General features: G+C 51.3%; 1 protein-coding gene across 6 annotated transcripts in view; it reads left to right on the top strand.

Moving 5' to 3' along the window:
• Positions 1-299: 299 nt before the first annotated feature.
• The window catches only part of Pemt (phosphatidylethanolamine N-methyltransferase), a 90364-nt gene continuing 69052 nt past the window's right edge, over positions 300-21611 (top strand). Inside the window, exons 1-2 of one of the 6 annotated variants that reach the window (XM_036196013.1) lie at positions 300-492; positions 13686-13789. In XM_036196013.1, coding sequence (XP_036051906.1) covers positions 321-492; positions 13686-13789 — 276 coding nt within the window. In that variant the 5' untranslated portion in view covers positions 300-320. Of the gene's footprint in view, positions 493-13681; positions 13790-21611 lie in introns of those variants that run through there. The other 5 variants (XM_036196018.1, XM_036196015.1, XM_036196019.1 and 2 more) reach the window with 5 other exon arrangements.

The following is a 21611-nucleotide window of genomic DNA, read 5'->3' as shown; positions in this document are numbered from 1 at the left end:
CTCTGGAGTGAGGATCCTTTTACTTTCCATAAATGCCCGTGTCTTTTTATCCTATCTCGGGGAAACTAGCTAAGCTGGGGGATGGGGTGCAGCAATAGGGCCCAAAGTAGCGGGGTAAGAGCCTCAATCTGAGGGACATTACCCGAGTCCCTCCGTAACCAGCAACCTCTCTCTAAAAGTGCCCTGGGAATTGTAGTCCTCCGCTTCTTGCGACTTGGAAGTGCGCCCCACGAGGCAGTGTCCGGAAACTACATTTCCCAGAAGGCTAGGAGTCGTTGGGGGACACCAGGAAAGTCTACCGGCTGGCCGCGCTTCCTTAAATGCCAAGGGGCCGGCTCCCCAGCCAAGCGGCGGGGCGAGGTCCCCACGTGTCACCCTCTGAGGGGGCTCACGGGGTGGAAGGAGATAACGAGTCCGGCAGCCGCACTTATGAGCAGCTTGGCAGAGGGACACGACTGCTGCGGAGGCCTCGGCAATATCGACTTCAGGCAGGTACACTTCCGCACTGCAGCTCCGCTTAACCGAAAGCGAGGGACCAGGCCGGTGCCGGCAGGCAACGCCTTCAACGCTTGGTGGGCGGGGTTACCCTGTTCCCAAGCAACGATGGGCGGGGCCTGGAGGAGAGGGGAGCGCTCGATTGGTTGTGGTGGCAGTGGTGGTGATTGTCGGAACATGGCGCGAATCTTGTCATCTCTGTTGTAGCATAGGGGAGCCTCTGTGTCTGTGATTATATACCGCTGGGAAATTGTGCGTGGAAGTCTCTTGGAAGGTGGGAGCCTGGGGTTTTGCATGTGAGTTCCTGGAGTTGTGTAGGGATGTCCAGAGTGTGAGTGCGTGTAGGGAGAAGGCGGCTTACTGCTTTTGGGTGCCTGCTGTGTGGCTTCACACTTGTGGCCTCCTGGTCCAGTCGGGACGGGATGGGAGTGGGCCCTGGGCCACCCTGGGACTTGATTGACCTCCTGCAAACTTCTGCAAACTCATGGGCATCTCCCCAGGTTCCTGATTCTATCGAGTCTCCTCTCCTGTATGTTGCCTCCTTTTACCAGCCATGCTTCGCAGAGCCTGTAAAATCTCCAATTCACGTCATTTGTTTCCTTTTTCATGGCTCAGTGTGATCATACTCATTTATTTACAGATATGGTCAATATTCAGAAAGGGACTGTTGAGGTCCGGTTTCTGGGACAATCAGTCGCTGGCTACCACTGAGCTTTCATTCATGTAAAGAAGACTACAGGCATAGAAGTAGTTCTTGAAAAGAGAGGAAACTGATCCGTGTTTTAGAATAGCAGGTGAAAGTTTGCCATGTGTGCCAGGGAAGGGATGGAAATATAAGCATTGAGTGATAAGCCGCTGGGTAGGAGTTCCTTGTGGAGGGACAGCAGGCACACAGGAGGGAACAGGAGACCGTTACCCACTGGTGTTAAGAGTGTGAAGGGCAGTTGAGGTGGATGGGTGGGCAGTGGATGTTGGAGAATAGTTTTCGCCTTTAGAATATTTGTTACTGAAGCATATTCTCCATCCAGCTAAGTAACTGGCAAGTCCTAAGTGCATCTCCAGCCTTTGAATAAGGCAGGGCCTCCCATCCCCCACATCCCTATCTCCTATCCTCTCTTCAACCCCTTTCTCCAACTAGTGTTTTTCTTGGGCATGTGAGACAAGTGTTACACCAGCCTCAGCTCCAGTGAGTCATGCTTTCTAACCTAGTGCGTCACACATAGCAATAATACTGGCTGGAGTGGTGGGTAACCTTGAGCTTGGGAGTGGGGAAGATGTGAGGGGGCAGGCTAGAATGCAGGGGGTGAGTGACACATTGTAGATTGTTAGCACTAACCGAGGGTTCTTGGCTTACCCCAGGATGATGGAAACAAGGCATGTGTTGTAGGCCTGGAGCCAAGAGACAAGAAGTCTGTCCTGGCTGGGATAGCTCCCTGGGTGTGACGTCTTCCTGTCTTCCTAACCCTCTCAGGTCTAGTGGGTTTTCCTATCCTGCATGCTCCCAGCCTTATACAGCTGGAGAGCCAAGGGTGTTTCCCAAGATAGGTTAGGATGACCCTTGTTGACTAACATTGTGTTGCAGCCTGGTCAGCTTCCTATCTCCAAGGGATTTTTCTTAATAAAATAAAAGCAATAACATCACTGTCTTAGTTACTTTATTATTGATGTGATAAGACACCATGACCTGGGTAATTTACAGAAGAGTTTATTGGGGGCTTGCAGTTTCAGAGGTTTAGAGTCCATGACCATCATGGTGGGGAGTGTGGCAGCAGGCAGGCAGGCATGGCTCTGGAGCAGTAGCTGAGAGCTCACATCTTGATCCACAAGTAGAAGGCAGAGAGAATTAACCGGGAAGGGCATGGGCTTTTGAAGCCTCAAAGCTCCTTCCTCTCCACTTCCCCCCATGACATACCCCCCAGTGACATACCTCCTCCAATAAGGTCACACCTCCATGAACAGTTCCACAAACCATGGGACAAGCATTCAAACATATGAGTCTTCAGGGGCCATTCTCACTCCCACCACTACATACACATATATATACATACATACATACATATATACAGCATTAAGGTTTCTCTTATGCAGGAAATCTTCCTCTGTCAAAATCTCTGGGTAAAATAGTCCCTGGCCTAAGAAAACGTCCAGGTTTTTCCTTCACTTATGGACACCTGAGCTGAGGCACTCAGTGCCATCTAATGAAGTGTTATGTATCCCATATATAATTTGGGCTTTTGTGCTGGGGTGTGGCTCAAAGGTAGAACACTTGCCTAACATGTTCAAGGCCCTGAGTTTGATCCCCATCATTGCAACAAACAAAAGCAATATATATATATATATATATTTTAGTAACCACATTATTTAAGGAGAAATATAAAAGAGGGGCTGAGTAGATGGCTTATTTGGTAGAGTGCTGGCTTGCTGTGCACACATGAGGACCTGAGTTCAGATCCTCGGCATCCACATAAAAGGCTGGGTGCAGCCACAGCATCCACAGTCCCAGCTCTGGAGAAGTGCAGACAGGAAGGCCCCCAAGGCCCTCTGGCCAGCCAGTCTAGCCAAGTTGGTGAGCTCCAGGTCCAGTGGGAGAGCCTGTCTCCAAAGATAAGGTAGAAATCATAGAGGAAGACATTTATTGTCAACACGTGGCCTCCACACACCCCATCCTAAACACACAAAACAAAAAACAAAACAAACAAAGAATTTTCCCAAAATACAATTTCCTTCCATACCTGCAGTTTCTTTATCTGCACATTACCTTATCCAGATTGAAAGAAATTGTGTGCACCCATGATAGAATTTTTTTCTTGATATAATCCACTAAACATATAGCAGTAACTATCTATACAGCGTCTCTATTGTGTTGGGATGTGATTTAGAGCATGTAAGTACGCACACATTCTATGCAGACACTATGCCATTTAACATGAAGGACTTCAGCTGCCCCTGGTGTTGGTGACTGCAGGGGATGCTGGAACTAATTTTTTGTTTTTTTGAGCTGAGGATCAAACCCAGGGCCTTGCGCTTGCTAGGCAAGCACTCTACCACTGAGCTAGTTCCCCAACCCAAGGAACCAATCTTCTATGGGGTGTCTGAGGGATGTCTGTATTTGATTATTAACTGTATATGTGGTGACATGGTGTCCCCCAATATATTGTGCACCTTAATAAACTTATCTGGGGTCAGAGAACAGAACAGCCACTAGATATACAGGCCAGAAAATGGTGGCATATACGCCTTTAATCCTACCATTCTAAAGGCAGAGATCCATCTGGATTTCTGTAAATTCAAAGCCACGCTGGAAACAGCCAGGCATGGTGACACACGCCTTTAATCCCAGGAATTGATGGCAGGAAGCAGAAAGGTATATAAGGCGTGAGGACCAGGAACTAGGCCTAGTTAAGCTTTTAGGCTTTTAAGCAGCAGTTCAGCTGAGATCCATTTGGATGAGGACACAGAGGCTTCCAGTTTGAGGAAACAGGATCTGCTGAGAAGTTGGTAAGGTGAGGTAGCTGTGGCTGGTTCTGTTTCTCTGGTCTTTCAGCACTCACCCCAATACCTGGCTCCGGGTTTGTTTTTATTAATAAGACCTTTTAAGATTCGTGTTACATGTATATAAGAATATTTCACCACGTGATGCTAAGGCACTCACAGCTTCTTGTTGCTGGTGGCTGCTGTGCTGACTGATCGTTCCAGATGTTGAGGAACCGGCGCTTAGCCAGGCACCACTAGTCCACCCAGCTGTTACAGTAGTCTTGTTTTGGTGTTTAGTTTTAAAAGTCATTGGTTAGGGCAAGAAGTGGTCCTGTCGTAGCTCACAGCCCAAGGTACTTCTGTCCCCTGTGTGGCAGTTGTAAGAAGATCACCCTGGGATACCCAGAGCCTGAGGCATGATGGTCCAGGTGGTCCTGTTTCATGGCCATCCACCATTTTCCTTTTCATGAGGACTTTTCTGCTCAAGGGAGAAGATGGGTGATAATGTCACCGACTCAGCCTAGGTGTCACAAAATGTGCTTCAGTTTTTTGTTTTTTCATCTATCAGATGAGTATAGGAACAGCTGTGGACAATGCTCTTCAGCTGTCCAAGTTCCTGGGCGCAGGAAACTGAGAGTAGATGGGCATGGCTTCCTTCAGCTGCTCATCCCCGTTTGCAGTAGCTGTGCCCAAGTGCACCGCTGGAGACCAAGCCTTCTTGGTGGCAGATGTGGTGTGCCTTGACGATTGTGCTACTCAGCTTTTCTAACACTGTGACCAAATACCAAAGAGGATCAATTTAAAAAGATAAAAGGTTTAGTTTGGGTCACAGATTGAGATGTTTCAGTCCACAGTCACTTTCTCCGTTGCCTTTGGGCTGGTGGTGGCATGGTACATCATAGTGGGGGCATGTGACAGCATGTTCACTTGATGGTGCCCAGGAGAAAAAAGAGAGGAAGGGTCCATGGTCCCCGCATCTCCTTTATGGTCTCTCCACCAGTGACCTACCTTCCTTCCACTAAGCCCTGGCTCCCAAAGCTTTTGTTTTCTCACAGTGCCATCAGTTAGAGAACAAGCCTTCAACACATGGGCCTCAGCGGGTCACCTCAGATCCAAACTATAGCTGTGCCATTCAGGGAAAGATGGCTGCTTGCTGCCAAATTGTCATAAATTTTCTTTCTTTCTTTCTTTCTTTCTTTCTTCCTTCCTTCCTTCCTTCCTTCCTTCCTTCCTTCCTTCCTTCCTTCCTCCCTTCCTTCTTTCCTTCTGTTTTTCAAGGCAGGGTTTCTCTGTGTAATTTTGGAACCTGTCCTAGATCTTGCTCTGTAGACCAGGCTGGCCTCAAACTCACAGAGATCTGCCTGGCTCTGCCTCCTGAGTGCTGGGATTAAAGGCGTGCATCACCAATGCCTGGCTTCTTTCTTTCTTTCTTAAGACCGCACCTTACTACATATCTCTGGCTGACCTGGAACTTGTTATATATTTAGATCAGGCTGGCCTTGAACTCACAGAGATCCTCCTGTCTGTATCTACTAGCAGCTAGGATTAAAGGAGTGCACCACCATACCAGGATTAAATTATTTTTCAAACTGATCATCGTGGTGCACACCTCTAATTCCAGTACTTTGGAAGAGAGGCAGGAGAATTTTGAGTTTTAGGACAATCAGGGCTACATAGTGAGACCCTTTTCAAAACCAAACCAAACTAAGCCAAACCAAGACACCTTTCAGTTTAATTACTTTTAAATGACTATCAGGCCGTAATTTAAATAGCTTATTTTATGAACTTATTAAGGACATACATTTTGTCTTTAGGTTTTTGTTTGTTTGTTTGTTTGTTTGTTTTTCCATTTAAGGTAGACTAGGATGAGAGCTTTCTTTGGTGCTCTTAGTAACCAGGTGCTACTTCTGCTTCTGCTGACCCATGTGTGGCTCCTAGCATGATGAGTGGCACTGAGGCTGAGTGCTGAAGACCTTTGAGCTCCAGGGATGGCTGCCTTTTGGTCTTGCCAGGTTGTCATTTGAGTAAATTGCTGAGTTGATTTGGTATTATTTTGTACAAGATTGCACAGCTGTGCCAATGAGAAATGTGGCTTTTGTTTTCCTTGTGGTATCTTTATCTAGTGTAGTATTAAGATATCGTTGGTCAAGCCGGGCGGTGGTGGCGCATGCTTTTAACCTCAGTACTTGGGAGGCAGAGGCAGGTGGATCTCTGTGAGTCTGAGACCAGCCTGGTCTCCAGAGCGAGACCCTGTCTCAAACATATACATATGTGATATCTGTTGCTGGTCTGACAGAGCAAATGGGAAACAGTCCCTCCTCTTGCATGTTCTAGAAGCAACCCTGTAGAATTGGTATTATTTCCATAAGTCTTTGGTAGAATTCATCCAGTGAAACCATCTGGACCTGGAGATTTTTCTTCCTTCTTTTGATAGTTTAAACTATGAGTTCACTTTCTTTCATAGGCAAAGTACTATTATTTCTTCTTGAGTGGATTTTGGTACTTTGTGTCTTTCAAGAAATGGTGCATTTCATCTTCATTGTTGAATTTATGGGACTTAAGATTCTTCATAATAGCTGGGTGGTGGCGGCGGCAACAAACACCTTTAATCCCAGCACTCAGGAGGCAGAGCCAGGTGGATCTCTGTGAGTTCAAGGCCAGCCTAGACTACAGAGTGAGATCCAGGACAGGCACCAAAACTACACAGAGAAACCCTGTTTCAAAAAACTAAAAAAAAATAAATAAATAAGAGAAAATCCTTCTTATTACTGATGTTGGTAACTGCTCCCACAGCTATCTCTATCCCTTCTGGGATGAAAGGGTTTATTTATTGGTTCATGCTTCCAAGGGCTGCCAGCCCATTGTGGAAGGAGGCTGACAGGGTGGGCCTTGTCCTTGATAGCAGGTGAAGGCAGGCAGGAGCTGTTAACTTGTACTTGTCTCCTTTGCTTCCTAGTCAGTTTGGTTAGCCGTTGGTCTATTGCTTTCTTTCCCCAAAGAACCAGCTATGGGTTCTTTGTGTCCTCACCACCCCTCCCGCCCACTTGGATAGGATTGATTTTTGCTCTTCTCTTGTGCTTCCCTCCTGCCTATCATAGGATGACCGACCCCCACTGTCCAGGACTAGCTTTGGATCAGTGTCTTCTGGTTCTTGCTTTAGGATATGCCTCCCAAGAGGTCCCTCCAGAAAGTGAGAGGTGACACATCTGTATTTCATAGTTAGTGTGTAGTAGAGGAAAAAGTCCAAGTGACTTGATGCCAGAGCAGCCCATGTACCTGCACCTTCCTCCCTGTACTTCACATCTGCTTTGCACTCTGCACGGGTAGTCTGGGGTGGCCATTCTTGTCAGTGAGGGAATCTGGCCTGGATTGGTCCTGGAGGCTGCTGTGAACTCTGTAGGGATCAGGAGGAAGGTAGAGCTCTGCTCTACACCAGATCCCACCTCAGACCCAGGCAGACCCCACTGCAGCAAATGGGGTGGAAGGGATTCCTTAATGTTAAATGTAGCGCCTACTCCTCCTGGGGCATAGACCTAGATGGAAATGTCCCAATACCTGCTTCCCCCTTTTCAAGGCACAGGGCTCTTGTGGAATTGTCTTGTGGAATTGTTCCTGGATCTGCTGGCAGTACCAAGACACTGAGACAGCCGGGAAGGGGGAGAAGGGTGTGCAACCACAGAGGCCCACTGTATGAGGTGAAAGATCCTGTCCCTTTTATCCTTTGACGTGTATGGCACATGCCACAGAGTGGCCCATTACTGTCGGGTGATCAATGCGGAGTTGACTGTCCTGTGCTCTTGCTGTTTGTTTGGATGTCACAATGTAGCTTGCACCTGGGTGCTGTTGACCCCCTGCAAATCATTCCCTAACAACAGGACATTGCTCGGAAGTGTGTCCAGGTCTCCAGTGCATCGGAACTGCTATGTGCCTCTTTTCTACCAGCCTGTGGGGGTTCTGCAGCTGAGTTCATCAGCAGGGACAGGTGACCTGAGCTGTCCCTGGAGCCCAGCTCCCATTTCCTTCTGGTTCTGGTAGGTTGAGTCTCTTTAGCCTCCAGTAGGCCTGTGACCCTGAGGGAAAGTCCTTTCTTAGGAGTCAGGCTTCCCTGTTTGAAGCAGGTTGAAACTGGGAAGGGGCCCTCTCCTTCACTGAGGTGGCCCACATGGAGCCTCTGGCACTGGTTGGGAGGCAGAGCCTTGGTGAGAGAGCCATGTTCCCCTGTTCATGTCAGACGGATTTTGGGTTAATTTCGGCTGATCTAGTTTTGAGTGGGCTTTGGGATGTGGGCCTCTCTATACCTCTCGGGTGTAGAGAGCTGGGAGCATGTCCCCCACTTCTGGTTTCTGTCCAGCATTAGTCACTCTTTCCTAGGAGGCAGCTGCTTCTCCAGGCAACACTAACCCCCAAGGTGACCTGGCTTCCAGATGCGCCCTCCCCACCTGCCGAGGCAGGCTGACCGGGGCACTGGGACCTGGTTGTGTGGCCATATTCTGGTTTGAGTGACAGATGGATGCCAGTGTTTGTTGGGCCCAGCCATGTTTATTAGTTTTTGAGTGCCTCAGTTTCCCTCCTTTGTCTTAGCTCCCACAAAGGGTGGAAGAAGTGTGTTTTTCTGGATTCACTTCACCCATCTTATGGTGGGGGCCAGGATCCAGAAACTGTCTTTTATCCTTGTCCACTGGGGTGGGTGGTCCTCCCCTGGTGAAGTCCACATTTGTGGGGTTTCTTGCCTAGGATCCAGAAGGGCTGATCTAGTCAAGGCTGGTGCTGGCCCTCACAGCCTGGGCTCTGTGGGTTTCTCCAGACCCTGGCTGTCCTATCTTCGGTGGGGCCAGTGATAAATCTTCTTTCAGAGCTTGGTTCCTAGACCTTGGTGATGGGCCCTAGGAATTCTCTCAGGCCTGGCCATTTTTTTTTAGTCCTTGACACCCTGTACTAGGACAGGCTCCCTTCATGGTGCTCATCACCTGGAGAATGACATTGAGTTGAATTCTTGACAATCCCTAAAGAGTGTGAGAACATTTTTCACCCCAGAGCCCACGGAGAAAGAGCGAGAGTTCTCACTGCAAGGGCAAAATGCTGTCTCCTGCAGGTGCCCCGCCTCCACCTTGCTCCCATAATATGGCAAGCTCACTGTTAAAAATCACATTGGGATTTACTGGTTTTGCATATGTGTGGCATGCATTCACGTGCCACAGCACATGTAGGGCCTTATGGACATATAGGCCCAGGAGGTCCTTCTGTGGGAGCTGCACGGAGGCCAGCCAGTGGAGGGGACAAGTAGTGGAGCAGGGTCTGCAAGGGAAGGGGGGCGCTGGGATTCAGGCCAGGGCCAGAGCCTCAGGACTTCTAGCCCTCTACCTTGTCTCCCATGTCCTCCTCCACCTCTAACTTCATACCTAGGCACAAACAAGCCTCACCTGGGGAAGTCCCTCCTCTCCCTCTAGCTTGGCATTCCACCTCTGTCAACTCTTGTAAAGCATAGTGTTGAAGCATAGTGTCTCTGTAGCTGGTGATCCCAGGTCTTGCAATCTTACAAGAAGCCATGCTTCTGTGTCCAGAGGGGCCTGTTAGTCATGTTGGCTGCTAGCTGTCTGGTTGCTTGCAAAACAACCTCCAGGGGCTGCTTTGGCAATTTCTTATATTTCCAAAGCCAGACTGGAGGAGGTCACAGGGTGGCTCAGCCACTGAGCCCCTTGGAGATGACCATTAGCCTTCAAATTTTAATGATGATGAAACAAGGGCTTCTGTTCACTTAGCAAATATTTACTTTCTGCCAGCCTTGGCAGTCAGAAATGGAGACACAAAGATCAATAAAAATGTGGTCCTTAGCCCGAGGAGCAGTTGCAAGACAGGGATGATAATTAGATAATCGCAAAGGCTGAACTTCAGGAATACAATAGAGTGCCCTGGTAAGAAATAGAGGGTGCTGGAGAGATGGCTCAGCGGTTAAGAACACTGGCTGTTCTTCCAGAGGTCCTGAGTTCAATTCCCAGCAACCACATGGTGGCTCACAACGATCTGTAATGAGATCTGGTGCCCTCTTCTGGCCTGCAAGCATGCATGTAGGCAGAACACTGTATACATAATAAATAAATAAATCTAAAAAAAAAAAAAAAAAAAAAAAAAGAAAAATAGGGGACTGCTCCATCTGGGTCGAGGGATGAGCAGGAGTTTGTTCACAGTGTGTAGAAGGACAGATAGTATAGAAGGACAGATGGTATTCCTGGCATGCACAGAGCTTTTGTAAAAGGATGGGTTGTAGGTGAGGGACTTGCACCCTACTTTATGGGGTGATATAGGGCTCATCTGCTGGTGTGCCTCAGTGAGCAAAGTGTAGGTGAGGAGGTGTGGGTGAGGGTGGCCAGCAGGATGTGAGGTGCTATCTAGGAGGGCTCAGAAGGGAACCAAAAGGTAGGAGGTCGTGAAGGTCCTTTGCTATGCCCTGGGGGAGCCATGAGCACAGGGGTGGTGAGGGTAAGGGATGGATTGAGTGATTAGGTAAGAAAAGACTAACAGATAAGACAATGAGACAGGGGTGTGGGTGCCTAAGCAATCCAAGTTTTGGGCTGGGGCTTGAAAGGCAGAATAGGAAGGAAGGGTTGTGATGTATAAGGACTTCCTACTGGCTAAGGACATGTGGTCCAAGTGAGGGAAGTACCATCAGCATGCTCTGGAAGTGGTCAGGCAAAGTCAGAACTCTTTTTTTTTTTTTTTTTGAAGATTTATTTATTATGTATACAGTGTTCTACCTACATATATGCTTGCAGGTCAGAAGAGGGCACCAGATCTCATTACATGTGGTTGCTGGGAATTGAACTCAGGACCTCTGAAAGAGCAGCCAGTGCTCTTAACCACTGAGCCATCTCTCCAGCCCCAAAGTCAGGACTCTTGTGTCTAGACCAGCTGCCCTTCCTCTCTTTTTCTGCAGTGCCTGCCCCCCACGAGTGGTTGGGGCCTTGTGATCATGGATGCTTAACACATGTCTCTCTCAGTGGGCTCCGATTCTCGAAGCTCTAGGGCTACACAGCTCCAATCCCCTCCTTTTTCTGTAAGGCAGCATGGTCAAGTTTGAGGTCTGATCCAGTGGCTTTGTCCTGCATGGGCGGTGTGTGCTCTGGGAGCATATGACCTTACTTTCCACAGCCCAAGGTTGTGCTAAGAGGCCCTGATGTTGTCCAGGGTTTCCTGAGGCTTTGTCTAGGGGCTCTGAAAGGCTAGGGCAAGTTTGCCTGCTGTATTGCCTATGTGCTCTTGAACTGTCCGCAGCCTGGGACAAGGCTGTGCCTTCAGGCTCATTCTCCCTGTAGGTTCCTGAGCAGGATCTCTGTCACTCATTTATCAGCACCCTGAGTGTGCTCACTGAGGTGTTTCACATACTTGCTCCCACACTAGTGCTCCTACTATTGGCTCCTTATCTGCTGAGCAGGACGATCCTGTGTCTGTGGTCTCCACAGCAGGATGGTGAGTAGAGCACAGAAGAGAGGAGGGGTGTCCACACCACCTGCTTGTCTGTTTTAATCACACCCCTTCCTCCCTCCCTCCCTCCCTTGCTTCTGTTTTCCTTGTTTTTTTTTTTTTTTTGAGACAGGCTCTCACTTTGTAGCCTGTTTGTGGGCAGGCTCTCAGAAAGTATCTTTTTTACTTGGCTGGGCCTTAAGCCTGCTAGGGATGAATCATCCCACAGGAACTCACTGTTTAGACTAGCCTGGCTCATAGAGATCAGCTTGCCTCTGCCTCCTGAGTAACGGGATTCCAGGTGTGCACACCACCAAGGCCTGCTCTGGTTCGAGTTACTGAGTAACTAGAACCAAGAGGTTATTGTTAACCTCTTTTGTTTTTGTTTTTCGAGACAGGGTTTCTCTGTGTAGCTTTGCGCCTTTCCTGGATCTTGCTCCGTAGACCAGGCTGGCCTCGAACTCACAAAGATCTGCCTGCCTCTGCCTCCCCAGTGCTGGGATTAAAGGCGTGTGCCACCACCACCCGGCTGTTGTTAACCTCTTGATGTGCCTGGTTTACAGAATGTTTTCTATTGGAGATGCACGCGTATTAGAAGAGAACAGTATAGTATCTATCTGCAGTTTTGGTGCCAGCTGCAGTTTTGGCATCTATAGGGGTCTTGGTGTATCCCTTGTGGATATGGGTGGCTGTGCACTGGGTTTGAGCAGTTAGCATCTGTTCTGCCCCCCTTTGGTTCCATATCCTGGTGAGAACTGGGGTTTGATTGGGCGGAGAGGTCGTGGTGGAAGACCTTACATGCCTAGTAACTTTCCAGTGTCTGTGTCACACTGGGCACTGTGGTCTGGACGGCAGGCTGAGTCTTCCCAGGAGACGGTTACTGGGTGAAGTAAGAGCCCGGGTAGAGGTTGCTGCTCTCTCTCCAGGGATGGGCAGCTCTGGGGGTGGGGGTGGCGTTCTAGCAATGTAGCATATCATTTCCCCTCCTCCCCCTAATGTGGAGAACGGAAGCACTCTTTGAAAGAAATTATTCCTTCCTGAAATGAAACAACTAAGCATGCCATGAGAGCAGAGTCTGAGGAAGGCCAGCGGCCTGGTGGAGGAAGCCTCGTTTACGATTTAGTGTGGCTTTTATTTCAGTTGCATGTGGGCAGACTCCACGAGAGCACCAGTGCTTTGGGCCTTTAAGATGCTTCCTAAAATGGAAACTAAGGCAGTTTAGAGAAGAGCACAAGGACTCAGCGATACCCCCCAGCGCCAGAACTTTCTCACTGTCTAAGAAAGAAGCTGGTGCTGAAAGTGGCTGGCTGCTCCTCCTCTCTCCTGTGGGCAGAGGCTATGGGACATATGGAGCCATCTCTGGTTGCCTGTCGGGAGGAGCTGCCATCTTCCAGTGGGTGGAAGCTGGGATCGGGGCTGCCAGGCACCCTAAGGGCGCACAGCACAGCCTAGTGCTGACAGCTTGTACCAGCTGTCAAGGGCCAGAGAATTTGTATGCGCGGATGGAGCCGTTGACCTCTGTGGTTTGGGGGCTTCACACATGGGTCATACCTTATTTCTCTAGGTTGGGCACATAGGTTGATCTGGTGGTTCTGTTTTGGTGATGGTATTGCAGGTAGACTCCAAGGTTTTGTACCTCCTAGGCAGGTGCTCTGCTACTGAGCTGCCCCCACACCCCCGGGTTGTGTCTTACGACCCCTGGTCATTGTCAGTGTGAGCTGGAGGGAGTGCTACCACCTGCTCCCCTCATGCTGTGTGCAGAACCACTTCCATCCTCAGCTGCAGTCACACGGCTCCTCCTGGGCTGCTGGGAGAGGCAGCCATTGCCCGTGGTCATTAACTTCTGCTGCTATCTCCTGAGGCTGAGCTTCTCTTCCCATGTATTTGGGCCACCTGAGTTTTCCTTGGGTCTCCAGAGAAGCCTCCTTCAAGGATTTCCATCCCATCCAGGCTTAGTGTCACTTCCTTCTCGGGCTGTCTTGAGAGCCATTGACATCTACATACAGTGCCCATAAGCACCTCGGCAATCATTAGCCTAGCGCCTCCTGATAGCTGACATGGCTGACTAGTTTTCAGCCTTTCATCTTCCCTTTTATGAGAGTCAAGTGTAGTGACTGTGACTCTGTCTGGACTTGGATGTCCCAAGCTTCCTTTATTTTCCCAGAGGTCTTTGCATCCTGGGGCCTCACAGATCCTGGCAGTTTCTGGGTGTTGCTAGACAGGTCTCCTGCTGATGGCAATTCTGTCCTTGCAGGCAGATCTCTTCGTTATGACCTGGCTGCTGGGGTTCGTGGACCCCACAGAGCCCAGCTTTGTGGCTGCCGTGTTCACCATTGTGTTTAGTCCACTCTTCTGGAATGTGGTGAGTACCATTGTGCTGGCACTGGCTAGCTGGTGAGCCTGGTGTGGTGGGGTCACTGCTACCAGTAAGCCAGACACATGGACAGAGGGGTAGATGGTGGCTCAGTTCTCTGCCTTTCCACACCTGTCACTGTCCTCTCCCTTCTTCCCTCCCGAGGTGGCACTCAATGAATGGACGCTGAGGGGACCCTCTTGCCTTAGTGGAGGCCCTGGGCCAGTGTCAGGGTGATCTAGGGTGTCCCAAGAGCCTGCAGCAGACAGCTGCATGGTGGAGGGGGGCTTCCACCTGTACCTGGCCCTCTCACTGGGTGGCCTGGGCTGTCCAGGCTCTCCCTGTGCTTCTCCCTGGGTTGCTCTGTGGCAGCACTGCTCTTCTCACAGGAAGTTCCTGAAAGCAGCCCACACACTGGGTGGGTGTGCCTGATGGGGGACAGGGACCGAAAGCCGAAGACAGTGGTACCCAGTTCATTACGGCACAAGGAGATCATGGAGGCCAGAGTGCTCGCTGAGGCAGAGCCTGGGATACCCTGTGATTGCCCTGGAGCTAGTCTGTAGAAGGCTGTGCTTGCTGTCAGCAGCACACTGTTCCCAGACTGTTGTCAGATCAGCCACACCAGGGTGGGACACTGTATTCTTTTCATCTGATTTGGGGCTCTTTTCCACCTGGGCCGAGGAGAGCAGGGTAGATGGGGGCAGGGATGCTTGGCTCAGAGCCACCACCTTCTGAATGTTTTGTCCCTGCAGTCCTGAACATGCTGGACCTGCCTTAGGAGGGGCTGCTGGCAGGGGTCCAGATGTCAGCCAAGACCATTGTGTAGGTGTGACCTCCCCTTGCTCCAGAGAAGCCATGGCCTTGGAGTGTTCTGCTAGCGTGTGCCATTGCTGGCCCTGGTTCCCTTGTAGCCTTCTGGTAAGACCAGAGACATGGTGCTCTGTGCCCTTAGCCTGCCCCACTCAATCCTCACCCTTCCTGTGTGCTCTCTGCCCTACTGTGTGCTCAGAGCCTGTATGGTGCAGAGCCAGCACCCCAGGCTGCAGGACCTTGTAGGGGACAAATACTGACTTAAGCCATGCGAGAATGTTTCTCTTGTTTTCAAGGAGCCAGAGGAAACTAGTACAGGGCACTAAAGAGGCTCCTGGCCTGGCTAGGAGATAGTGCAGTCGTAATTCACTCTCCATTAGATGTGTGCACAGGACTCTCCTGCAGGAGGCTGCTGGGCTCCATAGCTGGTTGGAGCCTGTGTTCTCTCTTCTGGTAGGCCTAGGCTGATTAGCAATGAGTGTGGACTGGGCTCTCAGCACAGGGAGAACAGCTGGCCAGATGCACACTGGGTATGGGGAATACTTTTTTTTTTAAAAGATTTATTTATTTAGTATACAGAAGAGGGCACCAGATCTCATTACAGATGGTTGTGAGTGGTGGCTGGGAATTGAACTCAGGACCTCTGGAAGAACAGTTAGCGCTCCTAACCTCTGAGCCATCTCTCCAGCCCAAGGGAATACTTTTTATTGATGCCCAAGTCCCCTTGTTCATTTCCCAGTGACCCTTGAAGCAGTATGTCTTTGCACACTTAATTTGGAAGCTGAGTTTGATCCACAGGAACAGCCCAAACAGCCCAGATTTGGATATGAGTGAGTGCCCTGTGCCTGGTTCCTTTTCTTTTGGTAGTAAGTTTTTTATTTGACTCATTTTGAAAAACGTATTCCTTGGAAGAATGTACAGTCATCAGCAGAGGAATGAGTGAGCTCTTCAGAGTCAGTTCAGGAGGAGACAAGTCAGAGTGTTGTGGTTGGGTCAGCTGAGCTCAGAGGAGCTGACGTGGCATCTGGAGGCAGGAGGGCAGGAGGCTGGAAGCCTAGCTCCGCCTTGGTGGGGACCGGAAACTGCTGTGAGCAGGTGCATGCTGGGAGAGTAGTGCAATGTCTTACTGACTGTAGCGCTGGGCAGGGCTCGCTGTGCTGAGGCTTGGTGCCTGGCATTTCTGCAGGGTAGCAAGCACTGCAAATGCTGTCGCTCTTACCCTAGGAAATGGGTGTAGGGACAGTTTTAGCCCCTTTCTGCGGCTTTAATACAGCGATTCTCAACCTGTGGGTCACAACCCCTTTAGGTATTGATGACCCTTTCACAGAGGTCGCATGCCAGATTTCTTGCATATCAGGTATTTACACTACAATTCATAACAGTAGCAAAATTACAGTTATGATGTAGCAATGAAAATAATTTTATGGTTGGAGGTTACTACACTATGAACTGTATCAAAGGGTCCCAGCATTAGGAAGGTGGAGAACCATTGCTTTAACAGAATAACTGGTGTGGAGAACTGTATACAAGGAAGATGGGTGTTTAAATCATAATCTTTGGAAGAACCTAACAGTGTGGTGCCAGCATCCTGGAAAGGGCCCCCTAGATGTATCAAAATATAACAGGGAAGCAGAAAGGAAAATGGCCACATGCATAAGAGGCCGAGTGCGTGTGGGTAGTTTCACTTTATAGGAGTCCACCCTCAGGAGAAAGAGCAGTCCTCAGAGACCAGCACCACTCCCTTCCCAGGGGGTCTGCCATGATCAACCACCTCACACTTGCCCTTCTTAAGGGTTCTAGCACCTCCCAACACCATCATGCCTGGAATCAAGCCTTCAGCACATCAGTTTTAGTGGACACACTGGAATCATGTCCAAACCATATCAAAGAAAAAATTTCATTTATTCTTCAGATACTTATTGAGGTTACCAGTAAGAGTGTGTGGGCCTGGCCCTGGTGCGGTGGCCTCTAGGGAGAGCAGAAAGTGGATAAAGACACAAACCAAGCCCTCAGGGACAAAGCAGGTATGAGGAGAGACAGGAAGGGTAGTCAGGGAAGGCCTGTCTGAAGGGGTGGCCTTTGGCCGAAACCTGACACTTGCATAATAAGGTCCCGGGTTTCTGGGGGAAAGTTGCAGGGCTTGAGCTAGTTTTTAGGGTGGTGTAGTGAGGCCAGTGGGGAGGCAGCCAGGGTGAACTGGGAGGCCCAGATGGTGGCTTGCAACAGAATGAGGCCGTGGAGGTGGGAGAAGTAGCAAGGAAAGGTCTAGAAGGATTGCAGTAGCAGCCACGTGCCTGTTCTACTGTGGGCTTGTGTGGCCAGCAGGAGGGCTGGTTTTTGGCTGAGCTGGGCAGCTGAGGATGAACTTGTCTGTGGGCTTCAGGAGGAAAGGCCATATTGGTCACTTTGCTGTGCTGAAATAACATGAGCAAAAGCCACGTCTAGAAGAGTTTGTTTGACTTACAGTTCCAGAGGGTAAGAGCCTTTGTAGAGGAAGGCCTGGCAACAAGGGGCAAGCATGGGCTGGAGCAGGAAGCTGAGCGTTCACATCTGTAACCACAAGCACAAAGCAGAGAGGGCCAACTGAAAGGACCGGGGCACGTCCAATTCTCAAAGCCCAGCCCCAGTGACACACTTCCTCTAGCAAGGCTAGACCACCTAGACTTCCCAGGCAGCACCACCAACTGGGGACCAAGTGTTCAAACCACCACAAGGCTGGGCGACACGGGTCTGCTTTTGGGTTCCCATCCAACCCCTGGGCTTTAGCTGGAAGAAGTTTGTTGGTAGCCTTGGGCTGGGTAGAGTCACTTCAGGTGGCAGCATTTGGACAGGTGGGGTGATCCTTCCTTGTCCACATCGGTCTCAGCCTCTACTCTCCCTCTCCGACCATGGCCCCCTTTTACTTTGTCCTCACATCACAGCTGACTTGTATCCACTACCCTTGGGGACCCTTATTCTCCTGAGGCCTCTCGAGGCTCTCTGTTGGTCAGCCCAGATGAGGCCTTCCCAGCCCTTTTGTGCTCGGGCCTCTGGGACCGTCTCACCAGGGCCTTCCTTTCCTGGGGCCCGCTTTGCTGATTCCCCTTGCTGCCTTGCTGGATGTGTTTCCCCAACACCTCATATTTTCAAAGCTGCAGATAAGTCTGGAGGTCCCTCTATGCCAGAGAGGGGGCTGTTTGGACACAGGAAGAAATGTAAAGGTCATGAAAACTGGTGGAGCAGGGAAGGAGGGGCCAGGATGCTATCAAGGAGCCATGTGGGGCTCTCACTCTGAGATAGGGATCTCTGTGGCCCAGACTCTGCTCAGAGGTCTAAATGCCCAGTGTCTGCAGCCCATCTGAGCACCTCCAGGCCCCAAGGGAGCTGCTGGGCCAATGTGCTTCCTTCTCCCTCCCTGGCCCTGTAGGGGAGATGCCAGTGGGAGGCCTGGCCACCATCCTCTGCCATGACCCCTGGGTCTGTCTTCACAAACTACAGCTGTGAGCAGGAGTCATCACGGGGTATCAGACACCCTGTGTCGGTTGCTGGCATCTGCACTGCTCTAGCTGTGTGGCTGTTACAGGCTTAGGAGGTCCAGCAGGGAGGGCAGAAGTACAGCTCTTAGCCTGGCTGGGGCCTTTGGGTCAAGTGTCTTTTTACCCACATCCTTGGTTACCCTGGGCCCTAGCCCCTTATTGGATGTATGACTCCTGCTTTTTGAGGGTTTCTAGAAGACCTTTGTCCCTGTGGCCTGTGGTGATCTTTGTCAGCTCACCTCACTGGTCTTTCCCCCCTCTCTACCTGCCTTCTCTGGTTCTAGATTGCAGACATTTGGGGCCAGCTACCAAGTACACTGTAGTGTGCTCAGCAGCCGTAGCTCCTGCCCAGCAAAGGTCAGTAACACAGTGGACAGTGGCCCAAGTAGTCTGAATGTCCGCTCTGTATCTTGTACATCTGTTAGTGCTGCTAGGAACACTGCTCCTGTCTGCATCCTAGAGTGCTCCCGAGTGCGTGCTTTCCCATGCTGTCCCCAGCCTGCCACACACTGTTCTGGGGAGCAGCTGCTGCTTGGCCTGCATCTGAGGGGTCCAGCCCTGGTCTCTTCGGTGCTCTTGTTTCCATGGACGTATACTGGCTCATGACTGGCCTGCTGAATGGCGCCCAGCGAACACATTCTGTGTCCATCTGATGTGCACACCCCCTCCCTCTGGCAAACCCAGGAGGGAAAGCACCAGAGGGTCAGTGACAGATCCCAGGAGAGGTGAGGTTGATGGCTCCGTGAAAGCTCCAGTGGCCACGCTTTGCCTGGTCAGAGCCCTGGAAAGCCAGAGCCTGGACCCCAGCAATGGCCTTGAGCTTGGCGGTTTACTTGAGGAAATGTCACACAAGCTTTGGTATCCTTAGCCAGATGGAACAGATTGGCGACAACAGTGGAGACAGCCTATTTGGACATGGGGCAGACGGTGATGATCATAGAGCATGTCCTGAACCAGTCCACCCTGAGGGGGCAGGCTGCTGTTAAGACCCTTGTCAAGACAGCTGGTGTTTGGGGCGGAGCTCCTCACAGGCTCCTTCCATGTACGCTTGTTGCTGTGACTCCAGCTGCTCCCTCAGGTCAGAGAGCAGCTGCCCTCCCTTACAGGGTGAGGGGCCCTTCTGAGGAAGTCTTGGTTGGACCAGCTGCCCACGAGCACCAGGCCTCACAACCACCGCAGGGTAAGTCCAGCTGCAGGCAGACACCATCTGAAGCAACCCTGTGTCAACTCTGCTCAGGAGGTACCTATTGTGATCCACAGGCTGTCCTGAAGGCCCCCCGGTGGCCCTAGACAATGGTCACTGTGTCTGGGGAGCTGGTTTGAGAAGGTGACGGTCCTTTCAGGACTTGGGAAGAACAGCTGTGCTGGACACAGAGGATGTTTAGTCTGGGACTGTGGCCGGACAGCACAGGAGCCTTGGAAGGAGATCCCGGCAGCTGAACAGTAGGGGGCGCTGTGGTCTCGAGGCCTGCACCCTTGTTCCCAAGGAGGAGGTGACAGTGAGGGGGAGGAGGTGACAGTGAGGAGGAGGAGGAGGAGGTGACAGTGAGGAGGAGGAGGAGGAGGTGACAGTGAGGAGGAGGAGGAGGAGGGGACAGTGAGGGGGAGGAGGAGGTGACAGTGAGGAGGGGACAGTGAGGAGGAGGAGGTGACAGTGAGGAGGAGGAGGTGACAGTGAGGAGGAGGAGGAGGAGGTGAGAGTGAGGAGGAGGAGGGGACAGTGAGGAGGAGGAGGTGGGAGTGAGGAGGAGGAGGAGGTGACAGTGAGGAGGAGGAGGAGGAGGAGGAGGTGAGAGTGAGGAGGAGGAGGTGAGAGTGAGGAGGAGGAGGAGGTGAGAGTGAGGAGGAGGAGGAGGTGAGAGTGAGGAGGAGGAGGTGAGAGTGAGGAGGAGGAGGAGGGGACAGTGAGGAGGAGGAGGAGGTGACAGTGAGGAGGAGGAGGAGGTGAGAGTGAGGAGGAGGAGGTGACAGTGAGGAGGAGGAGGGGACAGTGAGGAGGGAGGGGACAGGAGGTACAGTGAGGAAGTTTCCTGGAACTGGATGGATCACAGCGTGGTAATGGTGTCCTTTGCTCTGGTGGTGGCCAGCAAGAGCTCTCAAGCTTCCTCTGTCCCCTGCTTGCTCTTCCTCTTCTCTGGATGTGAGGGAGCCTCTCAGGGCAGAGACGCTTACCCTGTGCATCCTGTGGGGGGCAGCCTAGCTTTGTAGTCTGGCTCTGCCCTTGCTGACTGCTGGTCAGGTGAGGTCTAAGCTCTGAGGTCTCCTCCAGCTGTGGAAACCTGCATTTACCCAGGCCTGGCCTGTGGTGGATCATCTTGGCATCCTACCCTGAGCTCCTGGAGTGAGCCTGTGGCTAGGCAGGTTAGCTTGGATACCAGAAGAGCAGCAGGGTTACCAGGTGTGCTCTCACAGCTCCAGAGGCACTCAGGAGAAAGTGTTACAAGCGCAGGTGAGGGCTGGTGAATCCAGCTGTGGATTGGAGGGTGTGTCTTGAGGTGGTGGAGGGAGCGCATATGCACTTTCTAGAAGAGGAGGAGGGAAAATGAGGGGGATGTGGAGAGAGAGGGTGAGAGGGCTCTGGTTCCCCTGAAGGATGGTCCTGCCTGCTGGCCTGCCACCCTAGTTGTTTCCTGGAGGCTCGTGGTGTGGCTGAGAGTATATGAGTGTGATGGTGTGTCTCATTCAGACACCTGGAGTTAGGAACATCAGTGTGCAGTTTGGGATTCTTGCCGCATCTGCCTTAGCAATCTGGCACTGGGGGCATGACCTTGTACCCACTAGGCTCAGAGCTGGAGCTTGGGGATCGGAATGTCTTCTCTTGTTGAGCTGCAGAGGCGGGCCTGACCAGTGCTGCGACTCAAGGCAGCTAAGCATCTCTTTGAGCAGAGCCAGCTGGCTCACAGAACAGGAGACCTTGGTTGTGGGCTCACCAGGCTCACACCAGCCAGCCACTAATCTCTTTTGACTGATGTCACCTGATGCACCATGGCACTCCTAAGTCTCCCCTGGTTCTGTCTCAGCTGTATAGTCATGATACTCCTCCAGAACCAGTGCAGGCCCAGCCTCATACTGGGCTGAGGATGACAGCTTCCGTTTAGCAGTGACGCGGCCACACCATTTGCCCCTCGGTGTTGGCTTAAGTGCAGAATAGCTCAGGGCATTTGAGCATTTGAGGGTGTAAGCTCTTCTGAGCTGGGCAGTAGATGCGCATGTAGCTGGAAGCAGCCTCGTCTCCTCACTGATCCCATCCACCGGGCAGCTTGCTGTGCCTCCAGCCACCAGGGCTGCTTTAGAACCCAGCACCCCAGCAACGTGAAGGGGTGAAGTGCCCTATAATGTCACACACAGAGTGAGCTCACAGTCTCTGCCAGGACGGCTCAGAGACACAGCAAAGAACAAAAGGAAGGAAGGTGGGCAAACTTGCTGAGTGAGGCTTGTCCCTATAGAGTTGGTGCCGTGGTCTAGCTGGTTTCAGTTATCTTCGAGTATGCTAGCTGGGTGGGGCC

Source organism: Onychomys torridus, chromosome 8 (genome assembly GCF_903995425.1).
Source record: "Onychomys torridus chromosome 8, mOncTor1.1, whole genome shotgun sequence".
Lineage (NCBI taxonomy): Eukaryota > Metazoa > Chordata > Mammalia > Rodentia > Cricetidae > Onychomys > Onychomys torridus.
This window is presented reverse-complemented; position numbering and strand designations above follow the sequence as displayed.